Here is a 23394-nt window from a genome sequence, read left to right as displayed (position 1 = left end):
ATTATCCATAGTGATATTTTTTCCAGAATGGAAAATTGGTAAAGCTAGTGTTTTCACTATGTTGGAACATAGATCTTTCTGGACTGGAGCGTCAGCTTCTTTTCCACAGTAAATCATGCCATTCATCCCATAATAAGTTGCTGAATCGCACATCCAGAAAATTTTTATGCCGTATTTAGCTGGCTTACTGGGCATATATTGGATAAATTTGCAACGTCCCCTAAAGGCAAGAAGTTGTTCGTCCACTGTCACATATTCGCTAGAATTGTAAAGTTTGTAACAGTTCTTGATAAAAAGATTCCATATATAGCTAATAGGCGCTAATTTATCGGTTGCCAACCTCACAGGCCGAGTTCTCATTTCATCAAAACGAATGCATCTCCAAATAGCCTCAAATCTATCTACGGACATAGTGGCTTTGTAATGTGGATCTGCAAATGGGTTCAGAAATAACTCTCTGATTGGCACATCATATGATTTAGTCAACCCTGCCAGAAGAGTAAGGCCAATATAGGCATATAGTTCCTCTTTAGTTAAATTTTTCCAAGTTTTTTTTTTCCAAAGCAATACGTTTACCTTCCACATTCGTACACAAAACTACCTCATCTGCAATATCATCTGAAACAAATTTACTGAAAACATCTTTTTTGGACATGAATTGGGAAATTCCGACAGCTCCTTGAGGAACTCTAATAATGTTATGTGATGGGGTGCGTGCATGAGCCACAGCAGTACTGTTCCAAAAAACATTTGTTTTAGATGTTCTACTTGCACATTCTGCTGGATCCATTACTTCTTCATCATCTGAGGAATCGCTGGACGATGAAGTTGATACATTAGCTGGTGGAATATACTCTTCATCCGACAAAGAAATGTCACTGTCTTCATCACTATTGAAAATAATCGCCTCAATTTCTTGGACAGTCAATCCCCTTGATGTAGACTGTGCCATTGTAATCTTAGATGTGAGTAAACTAAAATGAAAAGTAAAAAATAAAGATTACAATCAGGCTTGTGCACTATACACTGTGTGTGCTAAGACTTTGTTAGTGTTTGTGTGCTTAGGGTAAAGTACAGCCCCCCTACTCTTACCTTCAACAGATCACTTTCTTGTAAGTGCAGTAGAAGCCTCTGGTTTTGGAGCTCAGAAAGGTTCTTTGTTACAGACCAAAGAAAGCTGACTTCTTCCTCCAAAGTCTCTCCAGCAACTAGGATTTAGGACTAAAGGACCTGTACTGACATCATAATCACGTTACTTTGTGAGGGGAAACTCCCTTCCAGGATCACATTACCATGTCAGGCAGAATCCACACTCTTCCCAGCAACAGCCATCGACCAATAGTCATAAAGACTGAGTCATAAGTTCTTCCCCAACAACAGTACAGACAAAAAGACTGAGGAGTACATGTAAACCAAAGCAGGCCTCAAAGGCCCCAGGTACGTGAATATGGGGAGTCACAAAAAAAGCGTTGCTATACGAGATGCCTATAACATAAAAATATATGAACAACTGGATATTACTAAGAACTATATACCTGAGGATTACCTTGAGTTTCAAAATTCTAACTAATGTAGTTTTACAGATAATAGAAAACAAGTAACCTAGCAGGCCTGCGAGGCCCCAGGTACGCATTCTAGGGTTTAGTGTTTTACACACTAAGGCTGGGGTCACACATGGCGTAAGACAATACGCCACGTATTATACGTCCGTACTACGGCCGTAATACGGAGAAATGTTCCCAAAATAGTGATCCGTAGTCAGGGTGTGTCAGCGTATTTTGCGCATGGCATCCTCCGTATGTAATCCGTATGGCATCCGTACTGCGAGATTTTCGCGCAGGCTTGCAAAACCGACATCTAATGGATTTATGTGCTCAAATGTTCGGGAAAACATATATACAGTATATATATATATATATATGTCATTGTGACACATATATATATATTCTGTATTTAGATTTCAATCAGCGCGATATCTGTGAACAGCCGGTAATTCAATTGCCGGCTTTTCATTTCTCCTGCACAAACCCGACAGGATATGAGACATGGTTTACATACAGTAAACCATCTCATATCCCCCTTTTTTTTGCATATTCCACACTACTAATGTTAGTAGTGTGTATGTGCAAAATTTCTGCGCTGTAGCTGCTAAAATAAAGGGTTAAATGGCGGAAAAAATTGGCGTGGGCTCCCGTGCAATTTTCTCCGCCAGAGCGGTAAAGCCAGTGACTGAGGGCAGATATTAATAGCCAGGAGAGGGTCCATGGTTATTGGCCCCCCCGTGGCTAAAACCATCTGCCCCCAGCCACCCCAGAAAAGGCACATCTGGAAGATGCGCCTATTCTGGCACTTGGCCACTCTCTTCCCACTCCCTGTAGCGGTGGGATATGGGGTAATGAAGGGTTAATGCCACCTTGCTATTGAAAGGTGACATTAAGCCAGATTAATAATGGAGAGGCGTCAATTATGACACCTCTCCATTATTAATCCAATTGTAGGAAAGGGTTAAAAAACACACACACATGATTGAAAAGTATTATAATGAAATAAACACAGCGGTTGTTGTAATAATTTATTGTTCTCTCAAATCCATTTGCAGTCCCTCGCTTGGCAACATAATAAACGCACAAGATACATACCTTCTGATGTACTGTCAGGTCCAACGATGTAATCCATCTGAAGGGGTTAACTAATATTACAGGCAGGAGCCCTGCTAAATGCAGCGGTGCTCCGTGCCTGTAATCCCCGGCGAATGACTGAAATGTAGGTCATTGACCTACATTTCATTCATTCGCGGTGAGGCGCCCTCTGGTGGATGTTCTCATGAACTGCAGCCTGGGAACTTTTTCCCACGCTCCAGGTCATATGAGGACATCCACCAGGGGGCGCATCACCGCGAATGAATGAAATGTAGGTCAATGACCTACATTTCATTCATTCGCCGGGGATTACAGGCACGGAGCACAGCTGCATTAGCAGGGCTCCTGCCTGTAATATTAGTTAACCCCTTCAGATGGATTACATCGTTGGACCTGACAGTACATCAGAAGGTATGTATCTTGTGCGTTTATTATGTTGCCAAGCGAGGGACTGCAAATGGATTTGAGAGAACAATAAATTATTACAACAACCGCTGTGTTTATTTCATTAAAATACTTTTCAATCATGTGTGTGTGTGTTTTTTAACCCTTTCCTACAATTGGATTAATAATGGATAGGTGTCATAATTGACGCCTCTCCATCATTAATCTGGCTTAATGTCACCTTCCAATAGCAAGGTGGCATTAACCCTTCATTACCCCATATCCCACCGCTACAGGGAGTGGGAAGAGAGTGGCCAAGTGCCAGAATAGGCGCATCTTCCAGATATGCCTTTTCTGGGGTGGCTGGGGGCAGATGTTTGTAGCCACGGGGGGGCCAATAACCATGGACCCTCTCTAGGCTATTAATATCTGCCCTCAGTCACTGGCTTTACCGCTCTGGCGGAGAAAATTGCGCGGGAGCCCACGCCAATTTTTTCCGCCATTTAACCCTTTATTTCAGCAGCTACAGCGCTGAAATTTTGCACATACACACTACTAACATTAGTAGTGTGGAATATGCAAAAAAAAAGGGGATATGAGATGGTTTACTGTATGTAAACCACGTCTCATATCCTGTCGGGTTTGTGCAGGAGAAATGAAAAGCCGGCAATTGAATTACCGACTTTTCACTAACAGCGCTGCGTATTTCTCGCAAGTCACACTGCTGGTCCGTGTGGAATCCGTATTTTTCTCGCCCCCATAGACTTTCATTGGCGTATTATTTGCGCAATACGCTGACAAACGCAGCATGCTGCGATTTTGTACGGCCGTAGAACGCCGTATAATACTGAACCGTAATATACGGCTAATAGGAGCAGCCCCATTGAGAAGCATTGTGCCGTATGTAATGCGAGTTTTACGTACGTAGTTTTTGCGCTCTTACGTACGTAAAACACGCATGTGTGACCCCAGCCTAAGTTCTCAGTTTTTGAGGAGGATTTGGGGAGTTTCTACTTAGTTTCTGCTCCAACAACTCCTAAAAATCTGAGTTTGTTTTTAGAGTGGGTTCACTTAAATAACAGCCTGAAGAAAATTGCTTCAATAAGGGTATGTGCACACGTTGCGGATTTCCTGCCGATCCACAGCGTTTTTTGCCTTGCAGAAACGCTGCTGATAAGCAAGTGATTAACAGTACAATGTAAATCAATAGGAAAAAAAATGCTGTGCTAATGGTGTGGAAAATTATGTGCGGAAACGCTGCAGATTAAAAGAAGTAGCATGTCACTTCTTTTGTGCGGATCTGCAGCGTTTTTGTACCCATTCCATAGAAATCTGCAGGGGTAAAAAACGCAGTAAATCCTCACAAAATCCCCAGCAAATCTGCACAAAATCTGCACAAAAAACGCATCAAATCCGCACCTGCTTTTTCTGCCAAGAGATGCAGAATCCGCACAAAAAATTCCTGAGGCTAATCAGCAACGTGGGCACGTAGCCTTAAGGTACCGTCACACTAAACGATATCGCTAGCGATCCGTGACGTTGCAGCGTCCTGGATAGCGATATCGTTGAGTGTGACACGCAGCAGCGATCAAAATCCTGCTGTGATATCGCTGGTCGTTGAAGAAAGTTCTGAACTTTATTTGGTCGTCAGACCGGCGTGTATCGTCGTGTTTGACACCAAAAGCAACGATACCAGCGATGTTTTACACTGGTAGCCAGGGTAAACATCGGGTTGCTAAGCGCAGGGCCGCGCTTAGTAACCCGATGTTTACCCTGGTTACCAGCGTAAAATGTAAAAAAAACAAACCGTACATACTCACCTTCGCATGCCCCGGCGTCCGCTTCCCACACTGACTGAGCGCCGGCCGCAAAGTGAAAGTACAGCACAGCGGTGACGTCACCGCTCTGCTGTTAGGGCCGGCGCTCAGTCAGTGCAGGGAAGCAGACGCCGGGGGACGCGAATGTAAGTATGTATTGTTTGTTTTTTTTACATTTTACGCTGGTAACCAGGGTAAACATCGGGTTACTAAGCGCGGCCCTGCGCTTAGCAACCCGATGTTTACCCTGGTTACCCGGGGACCTCGGCATCGTTGGTCGCTGGAGAGCGGTCTGTGTGACAGCTCCCCAGCGACCAAACAGCGACGCTGCAGCGATCGGCATCATTGTCTGTATCGCTGCAGCGTCGCTAAGTGTGACCTTTACACTTAAAAAACATTCCTGTTCGCTACTATTGTGAAACCAATTGCTATTCATATGTTCATTCTTTTGAATGTTTTTTTTTTTTCTGCTTCAGGTTTCATAAACACCTGGATGGAAAACAGAAAGTGCATATCACAGGCTACAATCACATGTTCAGTATTTGGTCAGTATTTTATCTCAGTGTTTCTCCATGTGGAGAGTGAAATGCCAAGCCTGGCATGCCAATATGAGGAGTGAAACAGTGAGATGAAAAGTATAATAGAAACATGTCACCACTTCTGTATTTATCACCCACTCCTGGTTTTGGCTTACACATACTGAGGTAAAATACTGACCAAATACTGAACGTGTGAATGTGGCCTTATACCACATGTATTCATTTGCCAGTACAGCAAAGCCTATCATGTCATGATGAAAAACATCCATTTCATATCTTGAATAGACATGTCACATGACACAACTTTTTTGTTTAAAGGCCAGTCCTCCATTTTATATTGTGTGAGAAAGATTAGAACCAGATCATCATCATGAAATGCTGAGACTAATCACCTTTGTGTTCTTTACAGGATGCCATGAAAATTATTGGATTTTCTGATTCTGAGGTGATTTCAATTCTGCAGATTGTTGCAGTTGTTCTGAAACTGGGAAATATTGAGATAAAGGGACAGTTTCAGGCCAATGGAATGGCCTCATGCTACATCCCAGATGCAAAGGGTAAGATCAATTAAGAATGTTCCCTATAGAATATATACCGTAGTATTATATATAGTGTAGCTGTACGGTATAAATATTGTTACGCAGGACCTATCACTTACCATAAAATTGTCATTTTTTCACCTGGTGTAAATGTTGCTGTTCTGAATTTGGGAATGTTTTTCATTTGGATTGTGGACCTAAGTGCGCTCCGTAGCCAGTCACGTGAGCAATCACGTGACCGTGACATCACGCAAGGTCCTGAAGCTTCTCTGCACCTTGTCGGCTCTAAGTAGTATATTGTGCGGTTACTGCCTAGTCGCGGCAGTGTGATATATTCTAAGAGGGGCGTCCGTCACCGGCCGGGATGGTGCCCCCCCAACACTCAAGAGCAACTCGCTTTCTACTCACTCTGGAACCATCTCAGCGAATGTGCTACATTCCATCGGATACTGAATTCTTCATGACTCATTTACTATACAATTGTCTAAGGGTCACTTCCGTCTTTCTGTCCTTCTGTCTGTCTGTCATGGATATTCATTGATCGCGGCCTCTGTCTGTCATGGAAATCCAAGTCGCTGATTGGTCGCGGCAAAACGGCCACGACCAATCAGCGACGGGCACAGTCCGGCGGCAAAATGGCCGCTCCTTACTCCCCGCAGTCAGTGCCCGCTCCATACTCCCCTCCAGTCAGTGCTCACACAGGGTTAATGGCAGCGGTAACGGACCGCGTTATGCCACTGGTAACGCACTCCGTTACCGCTGCTATTAACCCTGTGTGACCAACTTTTTACTATTGATGCTGCGTATGCGGCATCAATAGTTAAAAGATCTAATGTTAAAAATAAAAAAAAAATTAAAAATCGTTATATACTCACCGTCCGTCGGCCCCTCGGATCCAGAACCGGCCTTTCCTGCTCCTCGCGACACCCCGGTGACCGCTCCATGCATTGCGGTCTCGCGAGATGATGACGTAGCAGTCTCGCGAGACCGCTGCGTCATCATCTCGTGAGACTGCAATGCACTCTTGGGACCGGAGCGCGCGAGGAGCTTCGGTAACCGCTTTGCCTGGATCCGGGGCCAACGGAAGGTGAGTATATAACTATTTTTTATTTTAATTCTTTTTTTTAACAGGGATATGATGCCCACATTGCTATATACTGCGAGGGCTGGGCAATAAACTACGTGGGCTGTGCAATATAATACGTGGGCTGTGTAATATAATACATGGGCTGTGCAATGTACTATGTGGCTTTTAAACACACCATTTAACATAGTCTTTATTCTGTCCTGTACAATCTCATTATTGTAACACTCTAGATGACTTAGTTCTTTGGCGCAAATATATATTTTACTCTTTATAGTATTTAACTCTGGACAAATACAGTGGTTTTGTCCTATTATTTGCTGCAAAAAGACCAGAATTCCTGTGCAGCGCCCTTGGTTTTATGTTTCTTAATGTTTTTTATTTGTTCATGTATTTTTTCATTTTATGTACCGTAAATTTAAAATGTTATCCAGAATGGTATGGTCCCCAACTTTGCTCTGTAGGAGTCTTGCAGAACACACCGAGTTGGCCAAAAGACTAGGTTTATAATACGGAAAGAGAGGTCGATGTGTCAGGAATAGAGAGGCGCAGGAAAATAAAATAACAATGTTAAGTTCAGTATAACAGCAGCATTTACAACAGGTAAAATAAACTTCTATATTTATGGCAAGTGACAGGTCCGCTTTAAGTGATTGTTGTTAAAAGTGTAATCAGTTTTCCTTCACTGACAGGGGTCAGTGTGAGACATAGATCAGAACAGACTGTCTGTCATTACATGTCTCCCACTGGTAACTCTCCCTTTTATTTAAAATAAGCTCATTTAATCATTAAGAAAAACATGGATTTGTCTGGAGTAAGGCTGGTTTCACATTTGCGGGTGTGCCCGCAGCGTTTCGGCCACATACATCTGCATGCGTTGTGTTTTCCTATCTTTAACGTTGTGGACGCAGGTGCATGCGTTCGTATGCTTTCGTCCGCGTACTCATGCGAATAAAAAGCGCAAACGTATGCAAAAGTTGCGTTTTTCTGACCGCATGCAGAAGCTGATGCAGATTTAAAAAATGCTGCGTTTTGCGTGCGTTTATGTTTGCGGCCGAAACGCTGCGGACACAACTGCAAATGTGAAATCAGCCTAAGACATCAGATCGCAGATATAAAAATATCATTTTATTCCGCTTTCTATGATTCACATGCCCATTTAGACGGATTAGGGGGGTTGATCCTACTAACAGATTCCCTTTACAGAAAGATTTCATCACCTTGGATAATTCCAGCTTCATTGCATGAGTTTTGTCTATACAGTATGGCAGTTGTGTAATCCACAAAGGTTCTGTCATCTCTGACAGCCTCATTGCTGGTTTGTCTGAGAATTTCCATGGAGAGTGTTATATGTTTGTTTGATGTGATGAACTTTTATCTAGTTTTATTAATTTTATATTTTATGATAAACAAAATCTAATATATTGTGTGAATAGAGTCCCCTTTAGGTATTTTTTCAGAAATCTTAGAACAGTTAATTACTTCTCCATTTGATTATATATGTGTGTCTGTGTTATGCTCTTATTTCACATTCCAGATATCAGGGAGATCTGCTCACTGATTGGACTTGATACTGCTACACTGGAAAATGCATTTAGTGTCCGCACTGTAGAAGCTAAACAAGAGAAAGTGGTGACAACACTGAATGTGTCGCAGGTAAGTAAAAAATGTAATGAAAAAAGTTACAAGCAATATATGTGATTAGACGTAACAACAGCTAGATAGATAGATAGACGGATAGATAAATAGAATAGATAGATGATAGATAGAAAAAATGGAACAGCACAACGCTATTAGTGGGTGCCTGGGCCTCCCCAGCAATTCATCCAATACTTACAAATAGCCCATTAAAGAGAAAAAGGAAGACAGCACTCCATATACGGTACATTTCAAATGTAAAAGTGGATTTTATTCAGACCCACATGGCGTGAAAAAAGTTCTGTGACACGAAGAGTTGACATCAGAGAATACAAGCCCCCAGCTGTCTGCATTAGCTTGGTTAATTGTTAAAAATAGGGGGGGACCGCACACCTTTTTTAAAATTATTTATTTAAATAATTAAAAAATACGGCGTCAGGACCCGTCTATTCTTGATAACCAGTCTTGCTGAAGCTGACAGCTGAGGGTTGCAGCTTGCAGCTGTCAGTTTTGCCTGGCTGGTTATCAAAAATACAGAGGAACCCCATGTCATTTATTTAAAATACTTATTTACTTATAGCGCAGGCAGTGGCTGATGAAAATTCCCATCAGCCACCGCCTACTCTCGCTGTTAACAGTTGAATACAACTCTCAATATAGTCCCCTGCTGGCACTGATCACAGCACAGCAGGGGACAGTGATGTGAGCTGTATTCAGCACCTTATGCCGGGAAACAGCGCAAACAGTACCGCCGATTCCCAGGCACTAGTACGTGTCACACTGATGACACAGGAATGTCATGACTCATCCGTGTGTCATCAGTGTGCACGTGTGTGGGACATTTTGTGGCCCGTGCTGCTACCGGGAACACTGATGTCTGAAGCCTTTACTAAACACCATAATTTACTGAACTTTGGCCGACTTTTGCTGATTTTTAGGAAAAAAGCTTGTGAATCCGAACACGAATCCAAATGTGCAATATTCGTGCCAAATTAGTGATTGGTGAACGTTTTACGAACAAGTTCGCCCATCTCTCATATTTTAGTAGGCAGACAATAATGAACTATTGTATCATACCTTGTCCATCGTCTATCTATTGTGTAGGGATAATCTACAGTATTATGTTATTCTGCTTTGCTTTCTCTGATGTTTCTCTTAAATTTGTCTACATTGTTTTAGGCAGCTTATGCAAAAGATGCCTTGGCAAAGAATATGTACGACCGACTGTTCAGCTGGCTGGTGCAGAGGATTAATGAAAGTATAAAGGTAAGTTTTAAGGCTTCTCTGCTAAAACGTGGCACAAGCAATTACCTCCATTATCCTTTATAGAATTTATAGTATCTCATTTCCATATTTTGTTGAACTATTGTTTCATATTAACTGAATAGTTTATTTATATCAAGCTCCATTTACTCATGAATCTATTATTGTTGGAAATGTTATGCTGTCTGTGGTCAGAGTGGTGCATAGAAGGAAAAGCTGAGCAAAATGATACATAGGTATGTGGGAAAAGACTCGGTGTAACTTGTGTTTTATTCATATATATATCCCTGCTTATTGTCGGCCTAGGAGTCAAGGGGGCAGTTCTAATCAGTGATTGTCAGCTAGCTCTGTATGCACACTTATACAGAGTTGTCAATCAGTGGTTAGGACCGCCCCTTTGACTACTAGGCCCATAATAAGCAGGTATTTAGAAAAATATAACACAAGTGATACTGAGCCTTTTCAACATACCTATATATCATTCTGCTCAGCTTCTCCTTTTCGGCAACATGCTGCTGGCAGATCAGTGACAAGTTCCTTTTAAAGGGGTTGTTCACTAATTGGACAATCCCTTCTCAATTGCTATTTTCCCTCGTCCATCAGCTGCGATGACATTGCAGCCCAGGGTTCGAGTGACGTTATTATAGCATAAGAGCCCTGCAGGCAGTCAGCGGCTGCTACACTCTCACTTCGATCTGGAGGAAGTCAGGGAGCAGCAGCTGATCTCACTTGAAGAAGTGAGAGTGAATTATCCACTGATTGCCTGCAGGGCTCATGTGGTACAACAATGTCATGAGAGCAGTGGGGACACTGTCTTTGGAATAGCGCCAACACCGGAGGTGAGTACAGCCTATTTTTATTGAACATGGGGGAATACAGCCATTGAGAAGGGCTTGTACGAGTTGAGGGTAACAGATGTTTGTCTATTTTACAGTGAATTCAGAAACAGGTTTGTAGCATAAAATACAGCTCTGGCAAAAATTAAGAGACCACTGCAAAATGTTCAGTTTGTCTGATTTTTCTCTTTATAGGTATATTTTTGAGTAAAATGTAAATTGTTCTTTTATTCTATAAACTACTGACAACAACATGTCTCCGAAGTTCCAAGCAATACATTTTGTATTTATTTTCTGAAAAATGAGAAATGGTCAAAATAAAAAAAAAATGCATTGCTTGCAGACCTCAAATAGTGCAAAAAACAAGTTCATAATCATTTAGAAACAACAATACTAATGTTTTAACTCAGGAAGAGTTCAGAAATCAATATTTTGTGGAATAACCAGGATTTTTAATCACAGCTTTCATGCGTCTTGGCATGCTTTCCACCAGTCTTTCACACTGCTTCTGGCGCAAAAATGTAAGCAGTTCTTCTTTGTTTGATTGCTTATGACTATCCATCATCCTCTTGATTACATTCCAGAGGTTTTCATTGGGGTTCAGGTCTGGAGAATGGGCTGCCCATGACAGGGTTTTGATGTGGTGGTCTCTTAATTTTTGCCAGGGCTGTATGTATGGATGATGCTTGCAGAGTATACCCTAACTGTAGGTCACAGCCTAAAATTTACAATCACCTTATACAATCTTTGCACGTAAATTTCAGTCCATATTGTATGATGACGTACTCAATATATTCATCAACGGCCATATTCACATTCTGCACATAGGACAGCATAGGACTAGTGGAAGTCATATATTGAGCCACTACTACATTTTATGTTAATATCCTGTAAATAAAATACACAGCAATAACGTAGAATATACATTTTGATCTTTATCTTATGTGAAAATTTTCACATATGAGCGTGAGGCGTTTGCAGGACATGATTTATATTCTACATTAATCCTTTTCCAGGTGTCTGAGTTCCAGGGAAAGAAAGTGATGGGAGTTCTGGATATTTATGGATTTGAGGTCTTAGAGGTAAGTTTGATTTAAAATTTCATAACATCTTACTAATTATGATGGCTAAACCCTAAGACCTAAGTTTAGGTGAGTTGCCATCAAAAGTGGCCACTACCTTACAATGCTTGGCTGTTTCTGACTGTCCCATAGTCAATGAATAGAGTAGAGGCCGAGTATGCGCACCTCTACAATGGCCAGTCTGTTCCTCCATTACAACAGCATTTCAACTGGTATGGATATGCAGAACAAAATCAAGACGGCCAAAAAATAACGACCACTTAGCCAGGCGTGGGTTCAGTCTTTGCTATTGGTCTGGGGATATATTAACAGTGCGTGTGGAGCGCCCCCACACCGCCGCAGGGCCGAGGGGTACCCGGAGCCGGGCCTCTGGGTCTCAGTCCTGGGGTTGTCACGGTGGCTAGACCCGGTCCGTGGCCCTGTCTGTCAGTGGGGGACGTCCGGTGCAATAAGTGGTGGTGTAACGGTGCAGTTGTGGGGTGCAGGTCGCGGTAAATAATGAGGACACCAGGTTGCAGTCTCTTTACCTCTTTACTGAAGATCTCTGAGTCCTCAGTCCAGAATACGGTTCACCAGGCTGCGCAAGTCCGGCCGGTCCAATGGCACTTCCAGAGTTCTCTTCACAGGAGGAAATCTGTGCCTTCCCCCTAGCGCTATGTGTTGTAGTCCTTCCCTGCTGTGCTTACGGAAAGTACCCCACAACTGTTGTGTCTGTTTCTGATGTTCCCTCACAACTCGACTAGATCATGTTCTGCTAATCTTCCGTCCCTCCCTGAGGTTCGGGTAGGAACGGCACCCGTTTGACGGGTAGGCCTGGAGTTCTTCCGGGACCCTAGAGACGCCCCTCTCCCGCAATTGCCTCCCAAGACTTCATAGGTGATTTGAGTTAGACAGCCCGCCTGAGACTGACTGTCCTGCCGCTGTTTAGAGTATTGCTTGAAGCTGAATGTTATAATACTCCCTCGGCGTTCCGGCCACCGGTAGTGCGCCTCAGTAGGGTGTTGCTTCGGTCTTACAGCACGACCCCTACTGGAATTCTCCTATTGCTTGATCTCGTTTCTCACTCAGCACAATCTATCTCGCTTCTAGTCCTTCCTTGGATCCCGCCGCTTCCTGGAGCTGGCGCGGACCCGTTACGTTCTTTTCAATGCCAAGCCTCTGTCAGGATCCCACCCCTGACAGAGACCCTACTGTCTCTTCCTCCACAACACCCTCTGCCACTATGTGTTGCTTCGTCCAATCCAGTCAGCTTTCTGATCTAACTTCCTTCCTGACGCCCAGTTTACCCACTATGGTGGGGAGTGGCCTAATGAATAGAACCCTTAGCTCCCCCCGGAGGCCCGGCTGTGAAATGTATTGGTGTCTGTGATACCTGGTCAGATGAACTCCTTCAGTGCCATCGGACGCACCATGGCTCCCCATAGTGGCGGAGCCACAGTACTGCAACGACCAGGACTCTGGGGCGCTGCACTCCCCCCTGGTTAAACACAGTACTCCGGGACTGGGAAGAAAACAACAATACAAGTTAGCAAAAAGACATACAATTTTGTTGAGTGCAATGACAATAAGTATACTTGAACAGGCTTCCCTTTATGGGAGGTAAGGACACTTGAACGTTACAAACATGGCAAAAAATATCATAGTAACATGCTATAATCAACTTTTCTTACCCAACCGGGTATTCTACTAAGTGCAAACATTATTGAACAATAATTTAACTTTGCCTTTAAGGACATACACTCTTTATCCACTAAAGACCTTCCTATAATCACATTATAAGGCATTTTAACTTTCTCATTCTCCTACTTTGGATCTGCAGGACTGCCTGTCCTATTGGCACCAGACCTACTGCCTCTCCTTTCTGTTACAGGACCGCCCCGTTCAGCCAGGGCCTACTGCCTTTTCAACTACTATACACAGTATAGAACATAACATACTTTCAGTTTGAGAGCACTGAGCCATCTCTACATGACTCCTATGAGGACTCAGGGTTTACCTTCTATCCTAACTTTCTATCAGCATTATCAAAACATTTTCTATCGAACATTAAGCCTTCTCATTATCTTTCTTCCTTTCTTGCATGCTGGACACCCCATCTATCTCTACGGGCCCACTGCATCCTTCTTCTATCTTTCACTTCTCAGAGCACATTATCAATATTTCTTCACATGTAACCAGTTAAACACATATAACTTTTCTCATATAAACATTATCATCATTTCCTTTGGTCAAGACATTATTGCTACTCATCTTAAGCAATATTACTATCGAAGCGTGACAAATGAACATCCCCTTTAAGAGGGGACCAAGTCTCTGTGAGGTAGCGTATCTTCTCAAGCTACCAGTCCATACTCATCAAAGGTTCCAGTGCGGTATCTTCGCAAAGAGTCCTTGTTTAAGTAAAACCAGTAGGAAAGGTATCTTCACAAAGAGTCTTTAAGTAAAACCAGTAGGAAACACCCTTAAGAAGGTGTAAACTATATACAAAAGAGTTCGGATCATGCACTGTTCATGATTCAGCAGTTTTTAAAACTTGTGCAAAACTTTTGGTAACAAAAACAAACAATAGGGATCCCGGGTCAACAAAGGGATCCCTTTAAGAGTTAACCCTTTACGGGTATAGCAACAAAGTAGTGGAACAATAACTATTTACAGATTCAGGGTATCGAGGTTTATTCTTCTAAGTCTGGGGGCGATTTCCGTGAGTACTGCCCTCCTCCCGCCACCACATAAAGGGCATCTGCACCCTGGATAGGGGTCTGGGTACTCACGGTTCTCCTCGGAGTGATGGTCCGCAGACACTTGGCACACAGGGAGATCGGGGGAATGGCCGCAGGTCTTGGGGAATCATCAGGGGGTGGTAATGTCACTTCCGGCTTGTATTTACGTACATGCAAGGCATACCATCCTTGATCCCCCCAGTGGCGGGTGTACTTAACTCGGTCTCCTGGATAGAGATCCCGGCCTGGGTGTCCCTCAATGAGATGCGCCTCTACATCCCGCCGGTTTACAAACACTTCCAAGGCGAGACCGGGCTCCTTAATAAAGCCCCAACCTCCCTGCATCCGGAAGGTGTTGACCACGCCATATCGCTGCGGACCCCAATTCTCCTCAGTAGCCTGCCTAACTTGGGCTTTCTTCTGAAGGTCTTTCTCCCGCTCAGCCTGACGTCGGAGCTCCTTCTTGCGGGCCCACTCCTCTTCTTGTTGCCGCAGCCGTTGGCGGTATTCCCTCTGGCGGATGACCTCGACACTCTCCCCCTCCTCCTGGGCATCCCCTGGGAACCCCATCAGATTGGTAGTGGCCGCGCGGGTCCATTTGAAGGTTACCCATTCTCCCTGGAGCTGCGTGGGTTGTTTAATGGGCTGTAGGGGGCGATCGGCCGTCTGCAGAGTTTCCCAGGGCCTCTCGCATTCAATGCGGCTACACACCCGTCCGGGTGGTCGTGGTGGGGGCGAGTCTACATCCAGCAATAGGGGCTCCTCAATCGCCACGCCCGGGTCGGCGCCGTTACCTGCTCCCGCCGCATCTCCGGTGTCGGTCTCCTCTGTAGTCGATGGTGAGAGCGATGCCTGGTGCGGCCCCTCGCCAGGGATGGTTGCTCGCTGGCACAGACTCCGGAACTGCCGGCACAGCTCCTCCACTTCCGCCCCGAGGATTTCCTGATTAGTGATGCAGCCTGGTAAAGACTCCGCCGGCTCCCATTGGTAGAACCTGGCACAGGTCTCCTCTCCCTCTCCGGGGTGGCTTCCGCGCTCCATGCTGCCAATCGGATTCTTCCTTGTGGTCTCCAGCAGTTCTTGCCCCTCCCCGTCCGGAGGGCGGCCTTTCTCTCCTCCACCATCCCACACTAGGAGGCGGGCCCTTCTCCTTGATGGGCACATTCTCTGGACATAGTAATAACGGTGAGGGGCGGGCTCCATCTTCGCGCCATTCTTCCAAGCCACGCCCACGAGGACACGCCCCATGCTCCCTGCGCGCCACATAGTGTTATAATGGCGGCGGTTTTGGCGGGGAATGTCGGGACACAGTCTTTGCAACATAATACAGTCCAAACACAGTAACTCACAGTTCCAAGGCACACATGACCTGATTCTTCAGGCTTAAGTAGATCCTGTTCGTGACGCCAAGTTTGGAGCGCCCCCACACCGCCGCAGGGCCGAGGGGTACCCGGAGCCGGGCCTCTGGGTCTCAGTCCTGGGGTTGTCACGGTGGCTAGACCCGGTCCGTGGCCCTGTCTGTCAGTGGGGGACGTCCGGTGCAATAAGTGGTGGTGTAACGGTGCAGTTGTGGGGTGCAGGTCGCGGTAAATAATGAGGACACCAGGTTGCAGTCTCTTTACCTCTTTACTGAAGATCTCTGAGTCCTCAGTCCAGGATACGGTTCACCAGGCTGCGCAAGTCCGGCCGGTCCAATGGCACTTCCAGAGTTCTCTTCACAGGAGGAAATCTGTGCCTTCCCCCTAGCGCTATGTGTTGTAGTCCTTCCCTGCTGTGCTTACGGAAAGTACCCCACAACTGTTGTGTCTGTTTCTGATGTTCCCTCACAACTCGACTAGATGATGTTCTGCTAATCTTCCGTCCCTCCCTGAGGTTCGGGTAGGAACGGCACCCGTTTGACGGGTAGGCCTGGAGTTCTTCCGGGACCCTAGAGACGCCCCTCTCCCGCAATTGCCTCCCAAGACTTCATAGGTGATTTGAGTTAGACAGCCCGCCTGAGACTGACTGTCCTGCCGCTGTTTAGAGTATTGCTTGAAGCTGAATGTTATAATACTCCCTCGGCGTTCCGGCCACCGGTAGTGCGCCTCAGTAGGGTGTTGCTTCGGTCTTACAGCACGACCCCTACTGGAATTCTCCTATTGCTTGATCTCGTTTCTCACTCAGCACAATCTATCTCGCTTCTGGTCCTTCCTTGGATCCCGCCGCTTCCCGGAGCTGGCGCGGACCCGTTACGTTCTTTTCAATGCCAAGCCTCTGTCAGGATCCCACCCCTGACAGAGACCCTACTGTCTCTTCCTCCACAACACCCTCTGCCACTAGGTGTTGCTTCGTCCAATCCAGTCAGCTTTCTGATCTAACTTCCTGCCTGACCCCCAGTTTACCCACTATGGTGGGGAGTGGCCTAATGAATAGAACCCTTAGCTCCCCCGGAGGCCCGGCTGTGAAATGTATTGGTGTCTGTGATACCTGGTCAGATGAACTCCTTCAGTGCCATCGGACGCACCATGGCTCCCCATAGTGGCGGAGCCACAGTACTGCAACGACCAGGACTCTGGGGCGCTGCACGTGCACTGGCCTTTTAAGAGACCGAGAGAGTGCGTGCACCCTAAACACACTTCCAGGAGACCTCCGTGCCATGCGTAGGTCCTGGGAGGAAACAGACATTGAGGGAGCGCAAACTGGTAAGTGAACACACCAGCGTCCCTGCAGGAGGAGGAAGGGGACACTTTGCAGGGGTGCTGATCAGCTGAGCTAATATTTCTAGCATAGTCTTTCAACCTCATTTGTATATCAATTCAAAAGCTGATTTCTCAGTAATGGAAGAATGGTCTGGCCATATAAAGGTATTGCTAGACTTGTGCATATAAATAGTTGGGGGATGAGGTTCCCTTTAAGATAAATCTTTTTGTCATTATTTATAAATGTGTTTACAGCAAAAATGATTCTTTAGCTGTAATTAATATTATTTATTCTTATTTTCAACAGGAAAACAGCTTTGAGCAATTTATTATTAATTACTGTAATGAAAAACTGCAGCAGATCTTCATTCACATGACTCTGAAAGAAGAGCAGGAAGAATACGCCAGAGAGGTAAAATGTTTGACTTTCTGCTCACGATCTTCATTTTACTCCTTTGCTGATGATAAACTTGTGGTTCTTATTGTAGGAGCATGTCTGTAGATGGACGGAAATCCAGATGTCTGTTTTTCTCACATACGAGAAAAACAGACCGATTGTTTAAATCAGACTGATCAGAGTGTTTTTCTCATACATGGAGAAAAAAAAAATTCTCCACCTTATCCTTTCTGATACTCAGTGAAAGTTTGACTGCACATAGATGTCATAGGCTTGCATTGCCGATTTTGATTCGACATTGAATGTATTGTCCTCCTCCAGTAAGCATATACGCCTGAAAATGATGGACGACTTTGATGCACACTTTCGCTCTGCCAGCACAATTATAGTCTATGGTCCCTTTGGCACATACGTGAATCCTGATTCGCAGGGGGTGCGGCCGTAAGCCCGACATGACCAACAAAATGGGGTGCCAGAATGCAGTGTGAAAGCACCATTATACTGAAAATAAGAAGTCATATAGGCCCAATATTAGCTTTGAAAACTAACAATATTTTATTTCATTGGTCTTTTGAAACATCAATTTTTCTGTGGGTTACCACAATTTCGGTAGGAAAATCAAACTATAGTATGATAAGATACCAGCGACTTTTGTAAATCCTTTGCCACAAAAGATTTTCATACACTTTGCCACCACTTTACCCTTATCAAAAGGAGAAGAAACACGTCAGCCACAAATATAAATCTATATATCTTTATTGATCAGATAAATAATAAACAGAATAATTAATTAAAAACAGCGAAAAGGATCACAGACATGAGTGACATAGAAAAAGATAGAGCGAGTGTAAACAAATGAAAGATTGGCTATGTGCACTCAAAGATTAGAATGCCCAGCTGGAGGAAAGAATTCCAACCTTGTGACCATATGGAAAAATTAAGTTCACACAGTCGGTCACAAATGTGATGGTTTGCAATAGGGTATGCAGTGTTTGGATGGGGAGGGGGTTCTTCAGAAGAGGAAATCATCATTAGGCCGGGATCACACATGCGAGAAATACGTCCGAGTGAATACCCGGCACTGCCGCCGGCACTCCGGAGTGGAGTGTGCGGCCGCATAGCAATACATTCCAATCAATCCACCATTACTCCAAAGCAACATGTCCGCTGCCTTGGGGTCATCCTTGATTCCGAGCTTTCATTCACCCCCCACATCCGATCACTGGCTCGCTCTTCCTATCTGCATCTCAAAAACATTTCTAGAATTCGCCCTTTTCTTACTTTCGACTCTGCAAAAACTCTTACTGTTTCACTTATTCATTCCCGTCTGGACTATTGTAACTCTCTACTAATTGGCCTCCCTCTTACCAAACTCTCCCCGCTCCAATCTGTCCTGAATGCTGCTGCCAGGATCATATTCCTCACCAACCGTTACACCGATGCCTCTACCTTGTGCCAGTCATTACACTGGCTACCCATCCACTCCAGAATCCAGTACAAAACTACTACCCTCATCCACAAAGCACTCCATGGCTCAGCACCACCCTACATCTCCTCTCTGGTCTCAGTCTACCACCCTACCCGTGCCCTCCGCTCCGCTAATGACCTCAGGTTAGCATCCTCAATAATCAGAACCTCCCACTCCCGTCTCCAAGACTTTACACGTGCTGCGCCGATTCTTTGGAATGCACTACCTAGGTTAATACGATTAATCCCCAATCCCCACAGTTTTAAGCGTGCCCTAAAAACTCATTTGTTCAGACTGGCCTACCGCCTCAATGCATTAACCTAACGATCCCTGTGTGGCCTATCATAAAAAAACAAAACAAAACAGAAAAACCCATAATCAGGTTCCTCGCATCATGTTCTCATACACTTTATGCAGTTAATAGCCTCTGTGTCTGTACTGCTACATACTTAGGCAGTTAACTGGTTCATGCAGCTTTACATGAACACCCGAGCCTTACACTATGGCTGGTCCAAATAACTAAAGCAATTGTCACCATCCACCTCTCGTGTCTCCCCTTTTCCTCATAGTTTGTAAGCTTGCGAGCAGCAGGGCCCTCATTCCTACTGGTATCTATTTTGAACTGTGATTTCTGTTATGCTGTAATGTCTATTGTCTGTACAAGTCACCTCTATAATTTGTAAAGCGCTGCGGAATATGTTGGCGCTATATAAATAAAATTATTATTATTATTATTATTTATTATTACATGGAGCCGTACGCTCCACTCCCGAACCACATTCCCACCTTCAGTATTTGGTCAGTATTTTACCTCAGTATGTGTAAGCCAAAATCAGGAGAGGAACAATCAGAGGAAAAGTATAATAGAAACTCGTCACCACTTCTGTAGTTATCATCCACTCCTGGTTTTGACTTACAAATACTGAGGTAAAAAACTCACCAAATACTGAAGGTGAGAATGTGGCCTTAGAAGGGTAATTTTTTCCCACTTTAGAGTACAGACAGGTGCACTGTATTGTACTATATCATGTGCCGGGTTTAATGTCTAATATTGTTATTTTTATTTAAGGGAATTCAATGGACCCGAGTCGACTTTTTTGACAATGAGGTTATCTGCAATCTGATAGAGGATGTAAGTAGCATGTGGGGCCTAAAATGTAGATTCTTAGATGTTGTCCCCTATATATTGTATAGGGTTATCTCAGAGCCAGCTCCAGAATTATTCGATTATTCGGCCTTCGTGTGCCAGTGAACCTCTCTTCACTGGACTTTTTTCCTTGTTTTCCAAGAACAAAAATGTTTTTTAATTTTTGGCCAATAGCACTGTGTGAGGAAATGATTTTTTTTGTGGTAGGAGCTAAGAGTTTTATCATTATCTTTTTGGGATCCATACATCTTTCTGATCTCTTTTTTAATTCCATCTTTTTGGGAGACAAAGTCACGGCATAGCAGCAATAGTACCATTTTATTTTTTCTGTTTCTTTCAGCACTCACCGTATGGGATAAAAATTCTGATATTTTACAAGCCTGCACAATAGCACATGTGGCAATACCAAATATGTAGTGTTTTTTTTATAAGATTTGACTTATGCTACAGGAAATGGGGGGTGACATGAATTTTATATTGATTTTTAATTTTTATAGACGCCCTCCTTCAGATAATCCTGTTAGTAACGTCCTATTGGTAAAGACCATAATAATCAGCAATGTAATAAAGAGGCCAATGTCTCTGGAACTATATGATGGATGTAAAAAAAAGAAAGACAGAATACTCTGGGGAGCGGCAGTAATAAAAGTTGACAGGTGCTTTGTAATTGGCATCTATTGAGTTAAACTTCTGAGATCAGAATTGGTTCCAATACTAGCAGTTAGACTTGGGTGCCGGCTGTATAACACAGCTGGCATGGTTGCTATATGTGCACTATCGCTGTACATAGATGACGGATATCATCAATGGAAATCTGAGTCAAGTGAGCTGTTCTGTCTTCATACACGTTGATACGGTGTGTGATCCAACATACAGCATAAACCACTTCTGTCTTCTGAAATAAGAAGACTGTTTTCTGTAGTCTAACTTGTTTATTGGTAACAGGTATTGAAATGCGGTAAAACTATAACAATACAAATGATTTGGGTAAGTATTGGGCAAATAACAGCACAACTGATACTTATAACTAGCAGGGAAAGCATACAGGATGATGCAACTTCTACATGCAACTACATACAGTAACTGACAGATAATAGATTTCCCAGGTACTAGTTGCTATACAGTAATCACATTCTATAGAACACTATATTGCAAGAACAGGGATAGCAATCTTACCGGATAAACTAACCAGGGTGGCAAGTAAGTGAAGTAGTTCCAACACAGCAGATTAACACGAGTGTACAGGAAAATACACAGAGAGAAAAATGGGGGATTCCCCTATCCCATGATGCTTTGGTGCGACCCAGAATGCAACACTCTAATGATTACTAAGAAAAACACAGGTAATAAATTTATCCACCACTGGGTGGTGCTATAACACAGCAAAACCAAAACTATAGCAGTGAAACTTTAATGCTTGGACGAACCCCTGTCCTTCATTAGGAAGGGCAGAACACTCCCCGCTTGGCATCAACCGATGCCACCTACAGGTTCCTTTGGCGAAAACAGTAAGACAAGTTCCGCCACCGGTCTGAGGAATAGTTTACTTTCCCCGGACTTGCCTACTTTGACCTCGACCTTACGGACCTTCCCATCTTTGCTTGGGAATACTTTAGTGATGAGGCCTAGTGGCCACTCATTACGGTGAGACTGGCTGTCTTTCATGAGAACGACATCACCAGTTTTGATGTTTGGTCTGTCGGTCTGCCACTTCTTCCTTGGTTGTAAGGTGGAGAGGTACTGCTTCCTCCATCTGTCCCAAAAGGTATTGGAGAGACTTTGGACTTGTCTCCATTGCCGTCTGTAAAGGTCCTTGTTGCTAAATTCTCCAGGTGGAGCGCTGAGAACGCTGGCTTTCTGAGTAAGTAACATGGCAGGAGTGAGAATGGTCGGATCCTCAGAGTCACTAGAAAGCGAAGTCAATGGTCTGGCATTAATGATGGCCGAAACTTCTGCCAGGAATGTGGTCAAACTTTCATGTGTGAGTCTTGCGTTACCTGCTTGCAAGAGAATGGAATCAAGGATTCTGCGTGCCATTCCTATCATCCTCTCCCAAGCACCTCCCATGTGAGAAGAGTGTGGCAGATTGAAAGTCCAGGTACACCCCTGCTCACTCAGGTATCTTTCCACACTGGTGGTGTCTAGGTTGGAAGGAATTTGAAGTTCTTTCACTGCTCCTACGAAGTTGGTACCTCTATCGGAGCGAATGTGCTTCACGGGACCTCTGATGGCGATGAAGCGTCGGAGTGCATTTATAAACCCTGAAGTGTCCATGGACTCAATTACTTCGATGTGGACTGCTCTGATGGACATACAGGTGAACATAACCGCCCAGCGTTTGGCATTGGTCTGGACTCTTCTAGTGTTCCGTGCAACCACAGAACATGGCCCGAATACGTCCAGTCCGACGTTGGTAAAAGGAGGTTCTGTACTAAGTCTGTCTGGTGGGAGATTGGCCATCTTCGGCTTTTGAGTCCCGCCACGGAGTTTGCGACAAATCACGCAATTGTAAATGAGTTTACTCACGCATCGCTTTGCTCCGACTATCCATAGTCCAGCAGTTCGTAGATTTCCTTCGGTAAACAGTCGGCCCTGATGTTTCACCAAGACGTGGTGGTGTTGCACAAGCAGGGTCGTGACATGATGATGTCCAGGAATTATTATAGGGTGTTTCTCCGCAAATTCCACTTCAGCTTCTTGAAGACGACCTCCAATTCTTAACAGCCCATCCTGGTCAATGATTGGATCAAGCTTCTTCAAGACACTATCTCTAGAAACAGGTTGGCCTTTATTGAGGTTATCTAATTCTTTGGCATAACACTCACGTTGTATGGTGCGAATTATAACGTTCTTGGCATTTTCCATGTTTGGAACGGTAAAGGCAAGCTTGCAGTGATGCCAACCCTTGCAAGGTTTCTGAAGGGCGGGTGACGTTGACTTATAGGACCGAGCCACATGAATCAAACAAACGAGGGCACGAACAAGCGAGTTCCAAGTTGAGAACTTATTGAAATGGTGGGATTTGAGGTGATTGTCTTTAGTCACCATACGTAGAATGGATACCTGAGGGCGGATTTCCTCATCTGCCTCTGGATCTACCAGTTCAAAGATGTTTGACTCGTCCATGTATGGCGTCGAACGGTATAAGAATGTAGGGCCAGTA

The 23394-nt window shown here is 44.3% G+C and overlaps 1 protein-coding gene across 3 annotated transcripts in view; it reads left to right on the top strand.

Annotated features, from left to right (window-relative positions):
• Window positions 1-23394, top strand: part of MYO1A (myosin IA) — a 136263-nt gene that overhangs the window by 53806 nt on the left and 59063 nt on the right. For all 3 annotated transcript variants that reach the window (XM_077297705.1, XM_077297703.1, XM_077297704.1), the window contains exons 10-15: window positions 5789-5936; window positions 8540-8658; window positions 9820-9906; window positions 11756-11821; window positions 17527-17631; window positions 20154-20216. In XM_077297705.1, the coding sequence (XP_077153820.1) occupies window positions 5789-5936; window positions 8540-8658; window positions 9820-9906; window positions 11756-11821; window positions 17527-17631; window positions 20154-20216 (588 nt within the window). The remainder of the gene's footprint in view (window positions 1-5788; window positions 5937-8539; window positions 8659-9819; window positions 9907-11755; window positions 11822-17526; window positions 17632-20153; window positions 20217-23394) is intronic.

This window comes from Ranitomeya variabilis, chromosome 3 (genome assembly GCF_051348905.1).
Source record: "Ranitomeya variabilis isolate aRanVar5 chromosome 3, aRanVar5.hap1, whole genome shotgun sequence".
NCBI classification, from domain to species: Eukaryota; Metazoa; Chordata; class Amphibia; order Anura; family Dendrobatidae; genus Ranitomeya; species Ranitomeya variabilis.
The sequence above is the reverse complement of the archived record's forward strand: the minus strand, read 5'-3'. Positions and strand labels throughout refer to the sequence as shown.